At 47.4% G+C, this 20,521-nt stretch overlaps 1 protein-coding gene across 6 annotated transcripts in view; it reads left to right on the plus strand.

Annotated features, from left to right (window-relative positions):
* The window catches only part of frem2a (FRAS1 related extracellular matrix 2a), a 96,586-nt gene that overhangs the window by 37,342 nt on the left and 38,723 nt on the right, over positions 1 to 20,521 (plus strand). For all 6 annotated transcript variants that reach the window (XM_056284938.1, XM_056284941.1, XM_056284940.1 and 3 more), the window contains exons 3-4: positions 2,830 to 2,976; positions 12,079 to 12,309. In XM_056284938.1, the coding sequence (XP_056140913.1) occupies positions 2,830 to 2,976; positions 12,079 to 12,309 (378 nt within the window). The remainder of the gene's footprint in view (positions 1 to 2,829; positions 2,977 to 12,078; positions 12,310 to 20,521) is intronic.

Genomic DNA, 20,521 nt, shown 5'->3' on the forward strand with positions numbered 1-20,521 from the left:
CTATTTTTCACTTGCAGTTTTTATTTTTATTTTTTTTAATTGGACATTAACTGTGGGATTTGGCTGTTGAATCAAAGGAGCAGACAGACGCAAGCGCATTTAAAAAAAAAGAAATGCTCAGCTGCACAAACCTCCGTAAACAGTACACCAGGGGGGTCCCCAATAGGCGGCCCGCGGGCCACGTCCGGCCCGTGACGGGTTGATTTATGGTCCGCGAGAATTTTTGGAGAAATGCCAGAAGGAAGAATTTTTTTTATTTCCCTACCCAAAATTTTTTTTTTTAATTTCTTAGTAAAAGTAAGACTAGTAATATATCGAAAAATAGATGAAAAATCTCTGTTTAAATTATAATACCTGCAACGTATCGACACCAACACAAACCAACGAACAACATGCTGCTGGAGGTTGAGTGGCCCGTGGTTTTAAAAGTGGCCCTAAAAGTGGCCCGCTATGAAAAGTAATTGGGGACCCCTGCTGTACACGTTTGTGTTGAGAAAGGTGACCTGGTTGTTTGCGTATGTGTGACGTCACGAAGTACAGATGGAGGGCAGGAAGTGATTTTCTACATGGGAGGCACTATCACAAACGTGCGAAATGCCTGTGTTTGGCGTCATTAACTGAGAAACCACAAGGGGGTTTTATTGAGTACCAAAAGTTCTTGTCGGGGGGGATGGTGGTGCAAGAAATTGACCGAAAACGCCTGAAAAAAACGGCTCGCGAACCGTCGTCTGCGGTCGGGGGGGAGGGGCGGAGTCGGATGACGCGTGTGTGCAGTGACCACTTCCGTCAAAAAAAACCACTCCTCATTCATAAGGACTACGTCCAACATATTTCAGCGAATTCGGGGGGTGGCCCGGGAACCGTCGCCACAGCCGGGACGCGAACCCATGTTTCCGACTCCGCAAGCGACAACGTTAACCAGTCGACTAAAGGGTCTGACCCGTCGGCCAGTGGCCAACGTGTCTACTTATCCATGCACGTTACTATAGCTAACTTTCTGTTTACGCCTCTCTCTCTTAATATCGTCTAAACCGGTGTTTCTCAACCGGGGGTCCGCGGACCCCTAGTGGTCCGTGGTGTAATTGCAAGGGGTCCGTGAAAATAAAATATCTTTAAAAAAAGATCCTATGACATTTATAGAAATAGGATTATTTTACTCAAAAGTGACTGAGACCTTTATCTACCTAAACTATAAAGGGTAACAGGACTTTTTTCGCTAATTACATCTGTTTCACAAGTGTCATTTATTGTATTTTAATAAGAGATCTCGCTCCCGTTTGCATTGTTAAAAGTTAATGCATAAAAATTCTGCTGTTACATATATCTGAAAGTTACTGAATACATATTCTGTTTTGTTACATATATCTGAAAGTTACTGCATAAGAATTCTGTTTTGTTAACTATATCTAAGTTACAACTGAAAGCTCTTATTTTTGCCCCAAAGAGTGAATAAATGCTATAATGCAATTTAAAATGCAGTTTCTACTGTTTCTATCAAATTGCAACCCCCCTCCCCCAAGATCAGGTGGAGGGGTCCTCAGGGTAGATCAAAAATACGCAGGGGGTCCAGGACCCCAAAAAGGTTGAGAACCACTGGACTAAAGGGTCAGACCCGCCAGCCAGCGGCCAACGTGTCTACTTATCCATGCACGTTACAATAGCTAACTTTCTGTTCACACCTCTCTCTCATAATATCGTCTAAACTAGCACAGTCCGGGCTAAACTGGCTCCATGGCGTCCATTCTGCTTTTCACTTCCTGCCCTCCACCGGAATCTCGCACGTCATCAGAATCACGTGACTGCAAACAAGCCCCGGTCGCTGCTCCGCCCCCTCCGCCGACCACATACTTCCTCCGGTACATGGGGAGTCGCCAGCCGCTTCCTTTCCCCTGAGAGTTTCGCCAGCGGGGCGCAGCATGAGAGGGGATCACGCTATTCCCCCCTGCACCCCCACCCAAAAAAAAACAGGCGCCCCGACCGACCAGAGGAGGCGCTAGTGCAGCGACCAGGACCCACACCCAAATCCGGCTTTCAACGGGGATGGGGAGAGATAGACCGCTACGCTACCCGGATACCCCAGACTAGCGACGTTTTCGAGTGAAGCATGTCTCCACAAAACAGCCAAAGAAAAGTCAGATAACGCCTATTTTAGACCGTGTGTTTTATCGGTTGACGTTGGTAATTACTCTGTGATGGTCGTCAGTTGCGTCCTCAGTCGAGGACGGCGGCGGCGGCCTCGCCATCCTCGACTGCGTTTTTAGTGTCGTCGTGTGGCGAGCAGGGGAGGCGAGTCGAAGGTGTCTGGCTGGGAGAGCCTGGTCCGCCGACTCCCGTGGGCCCCAGGGACCAAGGGCCTGCTTGGAGCTGCGCCCGAAGAGGGGACACCGAGGGCGGTCTGACGGAACGCGGAAGCGGGGGCAGGCTAAGCTAAGCTAACTGCTAGCCCATGCAGAGCGGCAGTTCCGGCGTCATCCTGGCTGGCGTTCGTTCTGTTAGACAGCGATTTTGTTTCTCGTTTAGATATTTGTGTGAGTTTGGATATTTGTGTTAGTGTAAACTACAAATAAGACACGTTAGCCCCTAGCTAACGGGTCTGACCCTTTAGCCGAGCGGTTAGTGACGTCGCCTTGTGGTGCAGTACACCTCGTATCGAATCCCGCACCGGGCAAGAAAATAACCGGTTACATTAGTTCGGATGTATGTGTGCTTGTAGTTTTTGGATGTGTGTTTTGTGGGCTGGGGCAAACGATCTTTCCTTTCATTTCAGTGTGCATGAAATGCAGTGACAAATAAAAGTGTTTCTGACTCTGATGTGTTGTGCGTGTCCAGGCGGGAACAAGCTGAAGGGACAACAGTTCCGCCTCGACTGGGCCTGGATCTCTCTGGAGAAAGAGTACTACGTGGTGGATGAGGAGGACACGTTTCTGGATGTGGTGCTGAGACGAAGAGGCTACCTGGGGGAGACGTCTTTCATTGGTCAGTCTGTGCTTCCATACAGCCCGTCTGTCTCCGTCTGTCCCTCCCTTTCTATCTAGTTATCATCTCCGGGGGAGTCCAGACACACTCAGGAACACACACCATCTGTTAGCGTTCATCCATCTGATAGAGTTGTTTGAGATTGCTGTGTGTGTGTGTGTGTGTGTGTGTGTGTGTGTGTGTGTGTGTGTGTGTGTGTGTGTGTGTGTGTGTGTGTGTGTCACTAAAAGCGCACAGATTTCATCACAACCACTTTTAAATCTGCTTTGGCATACAAAATGAACAAAGGCCAGAAAAATACTGTCCTCAAATAGGCATACAAACTACTGAAGCCCTTAGTTATTTTAGCATTTACCCGAAAAGATAATGGGTGTGTGTGGCGATATGATGTGGCTGTACGAAGCAAAGGAATTGTACTATGCATGACTATAACTTGTTTTTAAAAAATCACCCCACTCTTCCGAGCCGTCCCGGTCGCTGCTCCACCCCCCTCTGCCGATCCGGGGAGGGCTGCAGACTACCACATGCCTCCCCCCCGATACATGCGGCGTCGCCAGCTGCTGCTTTTCGCCTGACAGTGAGGAGTTTCACCAGGGGGACGTAGCGCGTGGGAGGCTCACGCTGTCCCCCCCCCCGAACAGGCACCCCGACTGACCAGAGGAGGTGCTAGTACCTACGTCCAGCTTCCCACCCGCAGACGCAGCCAGTTGTGTCTCTAGGGACGCCCGACCAAGCCGGAGGTAACACGGGGATTCGAACCGGCGATCCCCATGTTGGTAGGCAACGGAGTAGACTGCTACGCTACCCGGACGCCCCTCAAAGGAAAGTTTAACGTGCTTTTGTTCCTAGAGTTTGATTTTACATGAAGCAGGCGAAAACATCTGCCCAACTACTTTCCATAACTACTTTGTCGTACTTGCTTCTGAAGATGAGATGACTGTAAGCCGCTTTTTGTACTCGTCCCCTCATCATCATCATCATCATCATCATCATCATCCTCCTCTGATCCCTATTGATGGCTGGCTTGGCCAATGGCACCTCACCAACACATCTGCTGCAAACGCCCATGTTTCTCTACATTATGTGTGTGTGTGTGTGTTAAATGTTGTGTCCATGTGTATGCGTTGTGTACGTGCTCATCTGTAGGTTTCCTTGCTAGGACATTTTGTGCATATTTCAGGAGCACACATGAAAGCTTGCATCCGGACTTCCAGCACAGTCAACATGGTGAATATCTGGCTACACTCACTCCCTAACACACACACACACACATTGGCGGTCACTCGGGCCGAGTAAGGCTGTCCTCGCTCTGGGTCCCTCTGGGTCCTCAGGTGGGTGTAGAGGCTGATCTTGGAGCCGCATTATGGGAGGACGCCTGTGCGTGACAGCTTTTTACGTGGAGAAGTTGATGCGCCTGCAGCCACCACACGGTCCTTGGCAGGGGGTGGCCAGAGTCCAATGGCATGGAGAACCAAGACGATTGGGGACCACCCTCTGTTGCAGCCTTCATCCACCTTCACTGCCATTGTGACTTGGAGACATCTTCCACCAGTTCCACCGCTGAGGTCTTTGTTGGATCCTGCTTTGTCCGGAACCCCCCCCTTGACCTATCTGCCTTGGGTGACCCTACCAGGAGCCAAGCTCCGGACGGCATAGCTCTTGGGATCATTGGTACACGCAAGCTTCTCCACCACGGCAAGGTGGCGATCCAGGAGAAGACACACACACACACACACACACACACACACACACACAAACTCATGCATATAGGTATAGCTTTCAAAAAGTAGAGGAGGAGGAATCGTTGCTTGTAACCTTTATAAAGACTAAGGTCTCCTCTGACTGGAGCACACCTGATTCATTCAAACAGCAGCACCATGGCTCACATATCGGTGTGTTTGTGGTCGTGTAGGTGTAAAGTGTGTGTGTATGAATTTAGTGTGTGTGTGTGTGCAAGTGTGCATGTATTGCTATACTTGTGAGGTCTGATCGTTGACAGCCCACATTTGTTTGGAGAACAAACTCACTGCAAAAAAGGAAATCTTAACAAGTGAAAATATCTTGTGTTTGGTACAATAAGTCCAATATTGAGTAGAATTATCTTATTCAACCGGCAGATAATTTTGCTTATTTCAAGTTTGTTTTTGTTTTTTTTTCCTGATTTTGGTCAATTTAATCTTGTTTTAAGAAAACAGGATTAACATTTTCTTGAAACAAGATTAAATTGACCAAAATCAAGAAAAAAACTTGAAATAAGCAAAATGATCTGCCAGTGGAATAAAATAATTCAAGAAAATTCTCCTCAATATTGGATTTATTGTACCAAATACAAGATATTTTCACTTGATAAGATTTCATTTTTCTGCAGTGCTGGATATTTGAGTGCATTTTGACCGATCCTCACACCTTCAAGGGTCTAGTTTAGGGTTGTGACTTGAGGTTATGGTCAATATTAGAATTAGGATTAGGTTATAGTTGGGGTAAGAGCAAGAGATGCACCACTATCATTTTTTCTCTGCCAATACTGATCTCGACAATGAATCCTGAAGTACTGACCGTTACTGTTCAGTAGTTTTGCCGAGCAGTGCACACTCAGTACATTAGGGGTCAATGGAAAAATATAACTTAACCAGAATCCCTTTTTTTTCACAATGAAGGAAGTACAAGCTTCCTTGTACAAAAAAAAAATGCAATAGATCAAGCCATTTTGCTTTTATTTTTGACACGTTATACTTTTGGTATTGGATTTTAGGATTGGGTAAAATCTCAAGATACTGACACTACATTTTAGCCTGGTATTGACCCGGTATCCAATACCAGCATCGGTACAGGTACAGCCCTAGGAACAGTCTGATTAAGGCTTGTCTCTGTTGGCTGATGTAAGGGCTGACTAGGAAATCAATGTAATCAATGACGCCTCTTCACAGCTGTAGAAGTAGAGGTGTGTGTGTGTGTGTGTGTGTGTGTGTGTGTGTGTCCGTATGCGTGCACAGGAGCATCCATCCACGTGTTCTTTATATGTACATACATACGTATATCCACTCCACTCCCAGCATGCTTTAATGATGAAACCTGCTCCCAGTGTAGCGTAACAATGAGAGCACGAGGAGAACCTGCTCTACCTAGATAGATAGATAGATAGATAGATAGATAGATAGATAGATAGATAGATAGATAGATAGATAGATAGATAGATAGATAGATAGATAGATAGATAGATAGGTGGACAGGCAGGATAGCTAGATGGCTGGACAGGCAGAATAGATAGATAGATAGATAGATAGATAGATAGATAGATAGATAGATAGATAGATAGATAGATAGATAGATAGATAGATAGATAGATAGATAGATAGACAGACAGATAGGTGGACAGGCAGAATAGATAGACAGATAGATAGGTGGACAGGCAGGATAGCTAGATGGCTGGACAGGCAGGATAGATAGATAGATAGATAGATAGATAGATAGATAGATAGATAGATAGATAGATAGATAGATAGATAGATAGATAGATAGATAGATAGATAGATAGATAGATAGATAGATAGATAGATAGATAGATAGGTGGACAGGCAGGATAGCTAGATGGCTGGACAGGCAGGATAGCTAGATGGCTGGACAGGCAGGATAGATAGATGGATAGATAGACAGACAGACAGACAGATAGATAGATAGATAGATAGATAGATAGATAGATAGATAGATAGATAGATAGATAGATAGATAGATAGATAGATAGATAGATAGATAGATAGATAGATAGATAGATAGATAGATAGATAGATAGATAGATAGATAGACAGATAGGTAGGTGGATAGGCAGGATAGCTAGATGGCTGGACAGGCAGAATAGATAGATAGATAGATAGATAGATAGATAGATAGATAGATAGATAGATAGATAGATAGATAGATAGATAGATAGATAGATAGATAGATAGATAGATAGATAGATAGATTAGATAGATAGGTGGACAGGCAGGATAGATAGATAGGTGGACAGGCAGGATAGATAGATAGACAGATGAAAGAAGGGAGAGAAAGGGAAATTGTGGGGAGGATAGAAAAGATGGACAGCGAGTACAGGGCTGACGGATGCAGAGGTTAGGACAGGGTGAGCTGATGAAAGCCGGTGTGGTGCCAGGCAACAGAGGATAAGGGCTCTTACACGTGCTCCGTCACAACAGGGCGTACAGGTGGAGTGGGTCAGAGAGAGCGGTGCAGAGATCAGAACACGGTTGACAGATGCCCCCGCAAGGCAGAATTTAGATGAAATGGCTCAGAGAAGAGCCGGGGAATTAGACTGGATGTTGACCGTGTTGTTTACCTGAGTCTTTCGTCTTCTCTTTCCCCCCGCGCTCTGTCTCTCTTTAACTTTTTTGCAAGCTCTAGTTGGCAAATGTTTGTCTCTCTCTTCAGCTGAAATGGTTCGATATCACCCCCGAACTTTTTTTTTCGGTTCCTCGGGGCTTATTGCCCTCCTGCTCACCTGCTGTTTGTGTTCTAATTCTCCATCTATAGTCTGTCGCTGGCATCTCTCCGACTTTGTTTTGTGTATGTGTGTGTATGTGTGTCTCTCTCTCTCTCTCTCTCTCTCTGATGACCCCGTCCCACCGTCATCCATTTAAATTGTCTCGTCTTACTTTCTTTTCTTTCATCTGCAATCTTTCCCCACCTCCGTCGCCGCGGTGGAGGTGTTGGCCCAGTCGGTGCCTCCCACCGTGCTGCTCCTCCTCACAGCCTGCCCTTCTTTCCTTTCCCACCCAAGTTTCCTTACAGGCCTCGTAGCCCTGGATCCGTGCCAGGGGGCGCATCGCTCGCATTCGTTGTTCTCGTTGTATCTGCCTGCTCATCTTCTCACAGTCAGAATCAGAACCAGAATCGGAATCAGAAACATTTTATTTGTGGTTTCATTTCGTGCACTTGCGCACATGAAATGAAATGAAACATTGTTTCCCCCAGCCCACAGCAGGGCAACACGAAGACACAATGTATTTGTACATAGTGTCTTTGTAATGTATATATTGTACATAAAGATAATGGAAACACAAACCGACTTCAACTGATGGGAACAAAAAAGAGAGCGAGAATCCCCAAGTCCAAAAAATAGAAAAATACCAAAATGGCTACCGCCGCCTCTTCCGCAGTGGAGTTTCATTGCTTCATCATTTTGGAGACAAAGCTTACAATGACCGAGATGGGCTGATCCGGGTCCAGCTCGGCAAACAGGTGGCTGGCGTTGTCCGTTGTGCTTCCTTGTTTCCTCGCCACGAATCCAAAAAACTTCACTGAGCCAGCTCCTTCTTTTCCTTATTTTTTTATCCCGGGGATCGATATCACAGTAGGTTGTCATGGTGATGGGATGGTGCCACCTGAAGAAGATCTTCCTTTGATTTAACACATATCCAAAAACTACAAGAACGCATATATCCAAACTAACACATATATCTAAACTAAACAACAACAACAAAAAATCACTGTCCAGGGAACGAACGCCAACCAGGATGACTGTCAGAACTGCCGGTCTGCATGGGCTAGCAGTTAGCTTAGCCTGCCCCGCTTCCACATCCTGTCAGACTGCCCTCGGTGTTTCCTCTTCGGGCACAGGTCCGGTCAGGGTTGTGGTTCCCTCAGCCGATCCAACGCCAGCTCTCCCAGCCAGACACCTTCGATCCCCACACTCCACATGACGACACTAAAATCACAGTCAAAGCTAGACAAGGCCGCCGCCAGACTGCCCACGGTGTTATCGGAACTGCCAGTCTGCATGGGCTAGCAGTTAGCTTAGCCTGCCCATGCTTCCTCGTCTTGTCAGACCGCCCTCAGTGTTACCTCTTCGGGCGCAGCTCCGGTCAGGGCCGTGGTCCCTGGGCCCTCAGGATACAGCAGACCAAGCTCCCTCAGCTGATCCAACGCCATCTCTCCCAGCCAGACACCTTTGACACACCTCACCGCACTCCACATGACGACACTAAAAACACAGTCAAAGCTAGGCGAGGCCGCCGCCAGACCGCCCACGGTGTTATCGGAACTGCCAGTCTGCATGGGCTAGCAGTTAGCTTAGCCTGCCCCGCTTCTGCGTCTTGTCCGACCTCCTTCAGTGTTACCTCTTCGGGCACAGCTCCGGTCAGGGCCGTGGTCCCTGGGCCCTCAGGATACAGCAGACCAAGCTCCCTCAGCTGATCCAACGCCATCTCTCCCAGCCAGACACCTTTGACACACCTCCCCGCACTCCACATGACGACACTAAAAACACAGTCAAAGCTAGGCGAGGCCGCCGCCAGACCGCCCACGGTGTTATCGGAACTGCCAGTCTGCATGGGCTAGCAGTTAGCTTAGCCTGCCCCGCTTCTGCGTCTTGTCCGACCTCCTTCAGTGTTACCTCTTCGGGCACAGCTCCAGGCGGGGCCGTGGTCCCTGGGCCCAAAGGATGCAGCAGACCAAGCTCTCCCAGCCGATCCAGCGCCAGCTCTCCCAGCCATCAAACGAAGACAAACTTGGACGCAGACGTGGATGAAGACACTGCATGGACGGTACTGGGTGAGGCCGCTGCAAACGTGAATTCGCGCCGCCACCTCCCCCCCCCCCCTGAAGCGGAAGGGTCAGTCGGTGTCTCTGTCTCCACAGTTGTTATCCCGTTAAATGTTTCTTTTTCTGTCGATATTTCTCTCACCTTCTCAGCTCCCACTCCTGGGGCGGTGCCCTCTCCCCTCGTCCCTGCTGTCTCCCCTGTGCCTTTCAATGCCACCCCCTCCCATTTGGTAACAGTATGGTAAACGAGTGGGATGAGAAACTCTGCATGGGGTGGGGTGGGGTGGGGGCGCAGGATGGAATCGAATCCTCAATCTTCTTCCTCCTTCTTTACATAAGTCAAAGCAGCCCAACTCTTTGAAGACCCCCTTTTATATGTGTGTGTGTGTGTGGGGGGGGGGGTGTCTCTGTTTGCAGCCATTTATTGCCCTGCATCTCCCTTGTCTGCCCTTGCTGTGGAGAGGCTGATACAGGGCGGGTTGGGTAATAAGTTGTGTGTATGTGTTTTGTTTTTTTTGCCAAATTAAGAGAAGTCGTGTCTCGCAGGCCGGCGCGCCAGGCTCATTTACGGCCGCGTGAGTACGGAGGCAATCCTCCCCGGTCAGCGGCGAGCCCAAACTTGTCGCGGGGCCGAACGTTCCCCTTTTATCCCCGAGATCGGCGGCTCAGCGGCCTTCGGATAAATTGTCCCACGTGGTGCAATTAGCGCGACTTGCTCCGCAGTCGCTGCCGAGGTCGCGCGGCGCTCGGTGGGAGGAGCTGTTGCGTTCTATTTTAGAACGTGTTGCGTATCCTGCCGCACTCGGCGCTCTGCGGCAGCGGCGTTCAGTGTAGCACGACGGCAGGAAAACCAGACGCCCTGCAACTGTAAACAGGGTGTGTGTGTGTGTTTCATGGGCATGTGTGTGTCTTTGTTTGTGCTTGTGTGTCTCGGTGTCTTTATGTTTGTGCGTGTGTTTCGGGAGCACAAATAACCGGGTGCGTAGCGCTGTTTGAATCCTGGTAGATCAAAAGCCCTCGGGCAGGTATATCTCACCTCCCCCCCCCCCCCCCCCCCGCTGAGCAGAGACCCTGGTGTAACCCACGCCCGGTGTAAAGGTAGCACAGCTAGGCTCCGCCCTTTAAAGATCATGACTTCCTTTCCCAGGGAGGCAGGCCTGTGTGTGTGTGTGTGTGCACGTATGTGTGCGCGTGCATGTTTGTCTATGCATGCGTGTGTGTGTGTACACGTTTGTGTGTGTGTGCGTATGTGTTTGTGTGTATGCGTTTGTGTGCACGTATGTGTGTATACGTGTTTGTGTGTGCGTGCATGTGTGTGTGCAAATGTATGTGCATGTGTTTGTGTGTGTGCATGTGTGTGCATGTGTTTATGCTTGTTTGTGTGTGTGTGTGTGTGTATGTGTGTGTGTGTGTGTGTGAGAGAGACGGCATGCATTGAGTGCACTGTTGTCAGTTTAAATTTGTGTAGGCAGTGCTGTCCTCTGTGATGTCCCTGTGTGTGTGACTTAAGTGTCTGGCGTTATGTGAACATGAACAGTTCTTTGTCACCGGCTGTACTGATGATGCTTTTAGGACGGCATTACAACAGACAACACAGACACGTACACCAGCCGGGTTTCGTGCCGCCGGCCTCGCTGTCATGTGACGCTGTCATGTGACGCTGTCATGTGAAGAAAGGACAATAACCAGTGTGTTTAAGGATCCAGCTCATCGTTTGTGTGGCTCGTGTCACCTGGTGTCTAGAGGAACAGTCCAGCGACGGCATGTGGGTGGAGGCTGTTCCTCTTTGATCTGATGTATCGATGAGATGGATGTGTGATGGAGCCTCGTTAAGTGGATTCACATGAAAGACTTAATATAAAAAAAATAGCAGCAGTTCAAGGCAAGAAGGGAGGAGGCAGTCACTTGCACACACACACAACTCGTTTCATGCCTTTCTGTGGGTCTGTCAGATCCAGGACTCAATTTTTCGCCACTCTGAACCATATCAGAGCTTGTGATCGGGGTGTCCGGGTATCGTAGCGGTCTATTCCATTGCCTACTAACACAGGGATCGCCAGTTCATATCCCCGTGTTGCCTCCGGCTTGGTCGGGCGTCCCTACAGACACAGTTAGCCGTGTCTGTGGGCGAGAAGCCGGATGTGGGTATGCGTCCTGGTCGCTGCATCAGCGCCTCCTCTGGTCGGTTGGGGCGCCTCCTCAGGGGGGAGCGAGAACTTGGGGGGAATAGCGTGATCGTCCCACGCGGTACGTCCCCCTGGTAAAACTCCTCACTGTCAGGTGAAAAGAAGCGGCTGGCGACTCCACATGTATCGGAGGAGGCATGTGGTGGTCTGCAGCCCTCCTCGGATCAGCAGAGGGGGTGGAGCAGCAACCGAGACAGCTCGGAAGAGTGGGATAGTTGGCCGGATACAACAGGGGAAAGACGGGGAAAAATCTCCACCCCCCCCCCCAAAAAAAAGAAGCTTGTGATCATCTAGTACATTCTCATATTTTTACAACTTCTGTCTCGTGCCTTTTCCCGGTCTCTATCTCTCATGTCTCCCGTTCCACCTGTCTGTCCATCAGGTATCGGCACTCAAGATGGAAGTGCAGAGAAGGAGCAGGACTTCAGGGGCAAGTCCCAAAGGCAGGTCCAGTTCAACCCAGGACAGACCCGAGCCACATGGCGCGTCTGGATCCTGATGGACGGGAAGTACGAGCAGTCCGAGACCTTCCAGATCCTTCTGTCCGAGCCTGTCATGGGAGCGCTGGAATTCCCAGCCGCAGCCACTGTCGAGATCCTGGACCCAAATGATGGTTAGTACTACCTGCCACTTTCACACAACGGTGTACTCTCAGTGCAAACACAAGCGTGGATAGGCATGTATACTGTAGGTTTGTTACACAAACAGACAAAACCCTACAAGCATCACGGACATGGTGAGGTGTAGAGCAATGACACACACACGCACAATGAATCTCAGGATTTGCAACTGCAGTCTTTAAATGGCGTTTGGTGGCATTCACTGCAACAGCTGTATGTAATGTTGTTGTTCACTTCTTCCTATACAGTGTAGCCTATTTCTGTGCAGCCCACCGACATTAGCGGAAAACCAGGTTGTACAGGTTTGTAATTTCCACTGTCACAGAAAAGTGTCTGCCAGTGACGGCTGACACTTTGTCGCCCTTCTTCAGCGGCGTTCTGGAGACACACACACACGGAAGACTTCTCAGTATTATGGCTGCTCATGGAGTGTTTTCCCTAAATCACACACACACACACACACACACACACATATATATATATTAATGCTGAAAATCATGATTTTTTTTTCCCGTTTAACCCTGAGACTGTTTCCCGGTGCTTTAACAGCCCCCGCGGTCGGCCTTTTAAGTCATTAGAGATATACAACAATGGTTGAATCAGCCAGCTAATACACGGATGCATAGATGCTCTTCTATCATCTCAACCCCTCCCTCCCCTCCCTCTTGGAGCCACCCCTCCTCTAAGCTCTATAAACATTTCTATAAATAATAATAATAATAATAACTTCACTTATATAACACTTTTCTTAACAATGATACAAAATCAAAGAAGGTTGAATCAGTTCATCTGGATACAATGTTTGCTGATGTTTCATCCAACAAACATTGTATCCAGATGAACTGATTCAAGCTTCTTCGATTTTCTTAACTGGATTATTGAGCATGCATCAAGACAATGTTACAATGTTTACAAAAGAAATAAACCCAGACAAGGCAAAAATAAGAACAAGACCAAAGGACAAGAGCAAAGAGGAGGTACAATAAATGAATAAGACCAAATATGTAGGGATGAAAATCAAAACCAATAAATGTTAAACGGACTGCATTTATGTTGCACTTCTAGTCAACCGACCACTCCAATTGCTTTTAGAGTGTATGCCTCACATTCACCCATTCACACACACATTCATACACTGATGGTGGAGGCTGGTGCCATGCAAGGCACCAACCTGCTCATCAGGAGCAGTTAGGGATTGAGTGTCTGGCTCAAGGACACCTCGACACACTCTTTGTAGGAGCCGGGGATCAAACCAGTGACCTTCTGATTAGTAGACGACCCACTCTAACTCCTGAGCCATGCCACCCCTCTATATAATAATAATAAACATTTTATTTAAAGGAACCTTTCGTGACCCTCAAGGTCACCTTACATCAAATACAATGAATAAAAGCAGTAAAAATATTAGTGCAATCAACAATAAAACACACAATAAGCAATAGAGCATACATCAGCATCTTCCACTTCCGGCGAGGGAAGATGGCTGTGCGAATTCACATTTGCGGCGGCCTCACCCAGTACCGTCCATGCAGTGTCTTTGTCCACGGCTGCACCCAGGTTTTGTCTTTCTTTGATGGTTGGGAGAACTGGTGCTGGATTGACTGGGGGAGCGGGGCAGTCTAAGCTAACTGCTAGCCCATGCAGACCGGCAGTTCCGACATTCATCCTGGCTGGTGTTTGTTCCCTTGGACAGTGATTTTTTTTACTTTTTTTTTTTTTGGTTTTGATGTTAGTTTGGATATGTGTTTTTGTAGTTTTTGAATGTGTTTTTGTCTTTGTGTTGTACTGCTGTTGGCTGGGGGAAATGGCATTTTGTTTCATTTTATGTACGCAAGTGCATGAAAGGAAATGACAAAGTGTTCCTGATTCCTGAGGAGCTTAAAAAAAGTGTTTGATGCTGTTAAAGTGAGTATGCTAGTTTAAAAAGGTGGGTTTTAAAAGCAGTTTTGAATTTTGTAATGGAGTCCAGTAAGTGGATGTGACAGAGAATCGAGTTCCAGAGTTTGGGTGCAGCATAGAAGAAAGCCCTGGCACCATTGTGCTATGGTTGAAGGCTGGTAGTGCCAAAAGACCTGCTGATGAAGACCGCAGGGAACGAGATGGAGTGCAAGTCTGAAGGAGGTCTGTGAGATAAGCAGGGGGTAGATTATGAAGAGCTTTGAATGTTAATAATAAAATTTTAACATTAATCTGCTGTGACACAGAAAGCCAGTATAATTGAATCAGCAGGGGACAGACGTGGTCAGTGGACTTTGAACGTGTAATTATCCATACTGCAGAGTTCTGGATCTGAGTTGAAGTCAGTGAATAAGTTTGTTGGGGATCCCTGCCAGGATCGCATTGCAGTAGTCAATGCATGATGTGACCAAAGCATTGACTAAGACTTCTGTGGAGTGTTGTGTTAAAGCAGGGCGTAGTCTGGATATGTTTTGTAGATGGAAATGGGTAATCCAGGACAGATTGTTTATATGACTGGAAAAGGAAAGGGTACTATCTAGGATAACACCAAGGCTCTTAGCCTGAGCAGCGACAGGTATGATGGCACCAGCAATGTGGAGTGAGGAAATATTAGTTGTTGAGCATGTAGATTTAGTGCCAATAAGGAGTAGATCAGTTTTACCACTGTTGAATTTAGATAATTGCTAGTCATTCATATCTGCATATCATGGAGACAAGCAGTGAGGGTACTGGAGGGGAGAGCGGAAGTGGGCTTAGTGGACAAATAAAGCTGTGTATCATGAGCATCGTGGAAATGGATACCATAGTGATGGAAGATGTTGCCAAGAGGGAGAAGGTAAATAATAAACAGGAGTGGCCCCACCACTGAACCCTGTGGAATGCCATGAGGAACTGTCAAACTTTCTGACCAGTAATTCTGAATTGGTACAAAATGTGTCCTGTCTTTAATGTAGGAAGCAAACCACTGATACACAATGCCCCCAACCCCAATGCTAGCCAGACAATCCATAAGTAGGTGATGGGATATAGTATCAAAGGCTGTGCTGAGGTCAAGGAGGATGATGTTAGTGAGTATGCCGGAGTCATCTGCATGAAGGAGGTCATTAGTGATCTTAACCATGGCTGTTTCCAGGGCGGCATGGTAGCCCAATGATTAACGCTGTTGCCTCACAGTAAGAAGGTCCTGGGTTCAAACCCCAGGCTGTCCCAGGTCCTTTCTGTGTGGTGTTTGCATGTTCTCCCCGTGTCTGTGTGGGTTTCCTCCGGGTGCTCCGGTTTCCTCCCACCATCAAAAGAGATGCATGTTAGGGTTAATAATACTGGCTGTGCCCCTGACCGAGGCAATGAAAAGAAGAACTAGAGTTGGCCCCCGGGTGCTGCAGCTGCCCACTGCTCCTATACAATAGGATGAGTTAAATGCAGGACACAAATTCATTGTAAACTCTACAATGACAAAATAAAATAGCTTGGATTGGCTTTCTGTGCTGTTTTGACCAAAAGCCAGATTGAAATCATTCAAAGACATTACTGTTATCAATGTAGATCTGGAGTTGAGATACAACTACCCTCTCAAGGATTTTGGAGATGACTGGTAAATTGGAAATAGGCTGGTAGTTGTTATGGTAAGTAGAATCTAACTTAATATTTTCATAGTTGGTCTGATGGCAACCTTCAGTGAAAGGGGGACTGCACCAGTGGACAGAGAGGAGTTGATGAAGGAGGTTATCATGGGCAACTAGGGTTGTGGTAATTGGATTCAGGTGACATGTGGAGGTGCTAGATATAGTAATAAGTTCAGAAATTGGATTTTCAGTTGGAAGACTGAAGTCACATCGGACAGTGGGGGTGACAGTTTCATGGCACTTGCTGATGGTAAGTCAGTCTGCATGATTTAGCAGAGGCTAGCTGCTAATGAATGGTGCTAATTTTGGAGTTGAAAAACTTCAAAAAAGCAGAGCATTGTTCATTAGAAAGGTTACTTTTCATGTTGGCTTCAGGTGGATTTACCAACCCTTTTTCTTTTCTTAAATTTATTTCTGATTTTTCCCCTTTTCTCCCAATTTAGTGGCCAATCGATCCCTATTTTAATTCAAACACCCACCCTCATACTGCATGCGTTCGCCAACTGCATCTCTCCAGCCGGCAGTCTTGAAGACGCCTCGCCACTTTCATGACAAGGCGAATCCAGGCCGACCCACTGCTTTTTCAGACACACACAGAGACGCATTCATGTGACGAACACAAGCCGACTCCGCCCCCTCCCGAAGACGGCATTGCCAATTATGCTCCTTCATCGAGTCCGGCCATAGTCGGATCTGACGAGACCGGGGCGCGAACCCCGATCCCCAGCGGGCAACTGCATCGACACGAAGCCGATGCTTAGACCGCTACACCACCGTGGACCCCACTAACCTTTAACTGTGGAGAAGAGAGTTCCATTATTCACTTTAACTGTACTGGTGATATTTGCATAATAGGATGTTTTAGCTGTTGAAAGAGCATTTTTGTAATGGGTTATATGATCTGAATAAGTTTGTTTGTGAACGGCAAGTCCATTCTTGGTGCAAAGCCTCTCAAGGCGCCGGCCTATAGCCTTGAGTTGATGTAATTCAGGTGTGTACCAGGGAGCAGTATGGGCAAATGAGTATCAAGTGCAGAAGATTAAATATTATTGTAGTAGTCCATAAGATCAGGGAGTCGGGAGGTGGGAGCAGGAATTGGGTTCAAGGTGATTTAACTGCTGAGATCATCTGGATTAACATATCTAATGTTGCAGTGTGATATGGTACGATGCACCCTTGATTTACTGAGCAGTAGGTTGGTGTTGAATAACACAGCTTCATGGTCAGAGATGGGTAGTTCAGCAGAGGTGATGTTATATCGTGTGATGTATATACTACATCCATCCATCCATTATCCAAATTGCTTCTCCTGCCCTCAGGGTTGCGGGGCTGCTAATAGGATAAGATTTTGGTATCGGAAGCATTCTGGTTTCCATTTCCATTGCAGTGCAAGTAGTACTGACCAATCAGATTAGAGTAGATGGCGGTTTGTATAGGAACACGCTTTGGTTGCATGCAGGTCAAGAGTCTGTGTGGGGAGCGAAAGAGGTGGAAACACATTGGCCGAAATGTTGTCTGGGCCGAAAACACCCACCAAAAGTATCGATGTTGGTGCGTCTGGAGAAATGTTCAACTCGTGTAATAAAGGGAATGAATTGCTTTCAAACTCTTTCGGTCTCAACTCCATCAGCACTTTCAATTCCAACATCATTCTTGCATTTCAAGTCGTTAATCGGACTGTAAACAAGGACGGGCACACGGAAGAGGAAGTGCTCGCAGCTACACCAGAAGCCCTGAAATATTGGCCGTTGCCCCAGAGGTTAAATTGTCGGTAGACGAAAGCCTATGGGTTCCAAGATTGCCCCTCCCTCTCTCTCTCTCTCTCTCTCTCTCTCTCTCTCTCTCTCTCTCTCTCTCTCTCTCTCTCTCTCTCTCTCTCTCTCTCTCTCTCTCTCTCTTTCTTGTCGTCCTCTTTTATTCTCTGCCCTTGACTTTCTCTCCCTCCACTCCCTTTCTCTCTCTCTCTCTCTCTCTCTTCCACTGTTTCTCGGTTTTTCTGTCCTTGGGCGCCCAACCCATCCCCGCCGCCGCCCACTCCCTCTTCCCTCTGTCTCTCCTCCCCCGTGGGTTAATTATGGTGCGCATGGAGGGCAGGATCTGGTTTGTTGTCAGTCCCTGTCCCCTTGTCTAATGTGACAGAGATGTGTTGCTCCTTACTCTAATGGGCTGGGGAGGCTTTAGTGGGTGTCCGCGGCGTTGGCTGTACACTAGCTTCTTTCTCTAATGATGAAACGGGCTTTGTCTGGCCGGGCAAGCTAGCTCGGAGACCTCCTCCCCAGGAGACGTGTCAGCGAGGCTTATAGCAACGGCAGAAGAGGGGGTAGACGAATGCTTAAAAGGCTGCAGAAAGCAATCTGAAACTTAAAGAGATGATAACAAGCTTAAGTTTTCTCTGATGACATGGGCGGTCACTATTTGTCTCCGTACATGCCTGAAGCTGATCATAGCCGTCTTTTCATTTTGCTCCGTAGTTGTAAGGGCATCTTACGCACCACCCAGCATGCATAAAGCCTACTGCTACTTGGACCGATGATGAAGAGCGGGTTTGTCTTTCAGCATGTCAGCATGGAACAAGCCCACTTTTCTCTTTTTTTTTTCGTCGGCAGCAGACAAGCGCCGCTTAATTACAAGGATGCCGTGTATGCTAGGTTAGCTTGCCTCCCGCAACATCTGAACGACCTCTTTCATGCAGTGTGTAATCAATGTACAATACAGCGTAATGATGATGGCGGCAGCCAAGTAATCAGCTGTCATTCAGCATGTGTGACTTCTGCCAGTTGTGTCATCGAGAGGGGCCCTAGTCGGTTGTCAGTGGTGTTTTTCTCATTTTGTCTGTAGTGAAAACACCATATATATATATATATATATATATATATATATATATATATATATATCCATCCATTATCCAAACCGCTTATCCTGCTCTCAGGGTCGTGAGGACGCTGGAGCCTATCCCAGCAGTCATTGGGCGGCAGTTGGGGAGACACCCTGGACAGGTTGCCAGTCCATCACAGGGCCGACACATGTTCACACCTAGGGACAATTTAGTACGGCCAATTCACCTGACCTACATGTCTTGGGAGGAAACCGGAGCATCCGGAGGAAACCCACGCAGACACCGTGTCACCTTACCACCACTATATATATATATAGATACTTTTTTTACACCAAGGTCATTCCGCTAGATGAAAGTTCAGTTTTCTCTTGGAGCATGATGGTTGTAATGTTTTTTGTTTTTTTCCCCCCCAGAGCCTCAAGAACAGGGTCCCTTCAACACATTGCTACTCTCTTTCTTGTTATGGGAGCATTTATCGGTTAGGTTGCAGAGTCTCTGGCAAACATTGTGGAGGAGTGTTTATAACGTGTGTGCAGATCTTATCTTGCTATCGTTGTGGACGAGGACGTTGTGTTATGGGGCCATTATCAGTGGTGTGCATAGTGCCATTCAGTTTAGTCATTTCATGGTCCTCCATTTAAAAAACCGTCTCTTTTCGTTACAGTTATAGACATTTAGCTGACGCTCTGGTCCAAAATGGGCCACTTGCAGAATAAATTTGAATAATCTGCCAGCAATGAGTGAAATGGGCAACACAGTCAAAACAGCGACAGTCAGACAGTAAGAGTGAAAGAAAATATTGCGGTGTCCCTAGAATATCCATGAGTCATTATTAATAGAAATGCCGGACACAATGATAAAACCCGAAGGGTTTCTTTTGTTGTTGGGTGTTGTTTGTGTTTTGGCAAAAAGGGACCAGTCTGCCGTGAAAGCAGTTTACACGCACCCCTGCAAATGCTCACGGTCTTTTTTTCTTTTTCTCCCCCCCCCCTCCCCTCATGAATGTTTAAAACGACTATCTTCCTGCAAGAGGTGAACTTGACCCACTTGGCGGAAAAGTTTGCGTTTCTAAATCTTGAGTGGATTTAGAAAACACTGAATAGTGAAGTGTCAGGAGAAATGTGAGTGAGCCGTGAGGGAAGGTGCTCTATATATATGTGTGTGTGTGTGTGTGTGTGTGGGAGAGGAGAAAATAAGGGTACAGAGGTACTGCACGAGTGTGTGTGCGTGCACGTGCACGTGCACGTGCGTGGAATAGACTACCAACTGACCCTCAACCCCTGCTGTGAGTTTCTGTGCCCCCCTGGGGAGTGACAGATTGTGGATGGTGTCAGAAAAGAACTGGAAGAGAGGAGATTGGGAGAGAGAGAGAGGAGGGCGGGGCCGTTTCGGGGGTGTTGCTGTGGGAGCGCGGACGGCCGGCGCCCCCCCTCAAGGGGGGGGGTAAGATTGTGTCGCGGTGATGACTTAATATTGACGACTCGGCTCAAGTGTTGATCTTTTCTGATGCTACATTACCTAGGCGTTCCCTCTTCGCCTCGTCCTCTAGTTCGCTCCATTTTATGCTCCATTTCTTCTCACAAACCGGTGTTGTGTCAAATTCACCTCTTTTTTTTTTCTTTTTCTTTTTTTTTTTTTGCATTCACTCAATCACGTGCCCGCTCACTCGGAAAGAGACAGAATTGGAAGAAGAGTGGTTGAAAGAGAAGGATCTGGGACGAGCCTACGCTCAGTCCACTCCCTCCCCTGGTAATTTTTTTTTTATTATTGGTCCCCATGCGTCCATAG

Source organism: Lampris incognitus, chromosome 8 (genome assembly GCF_029633865.1).
Source record: "Lampris incognitus isolate fLamInc1 chromosome 8, fLamInc1.hap2, whole genome shotgun sequence".
Lineage (NCBI taxonomy): Eukaryota > Metazoa > Chordata > Actinopteri > Lampriformes > Lampridae > Lampris > Lampris incognitus.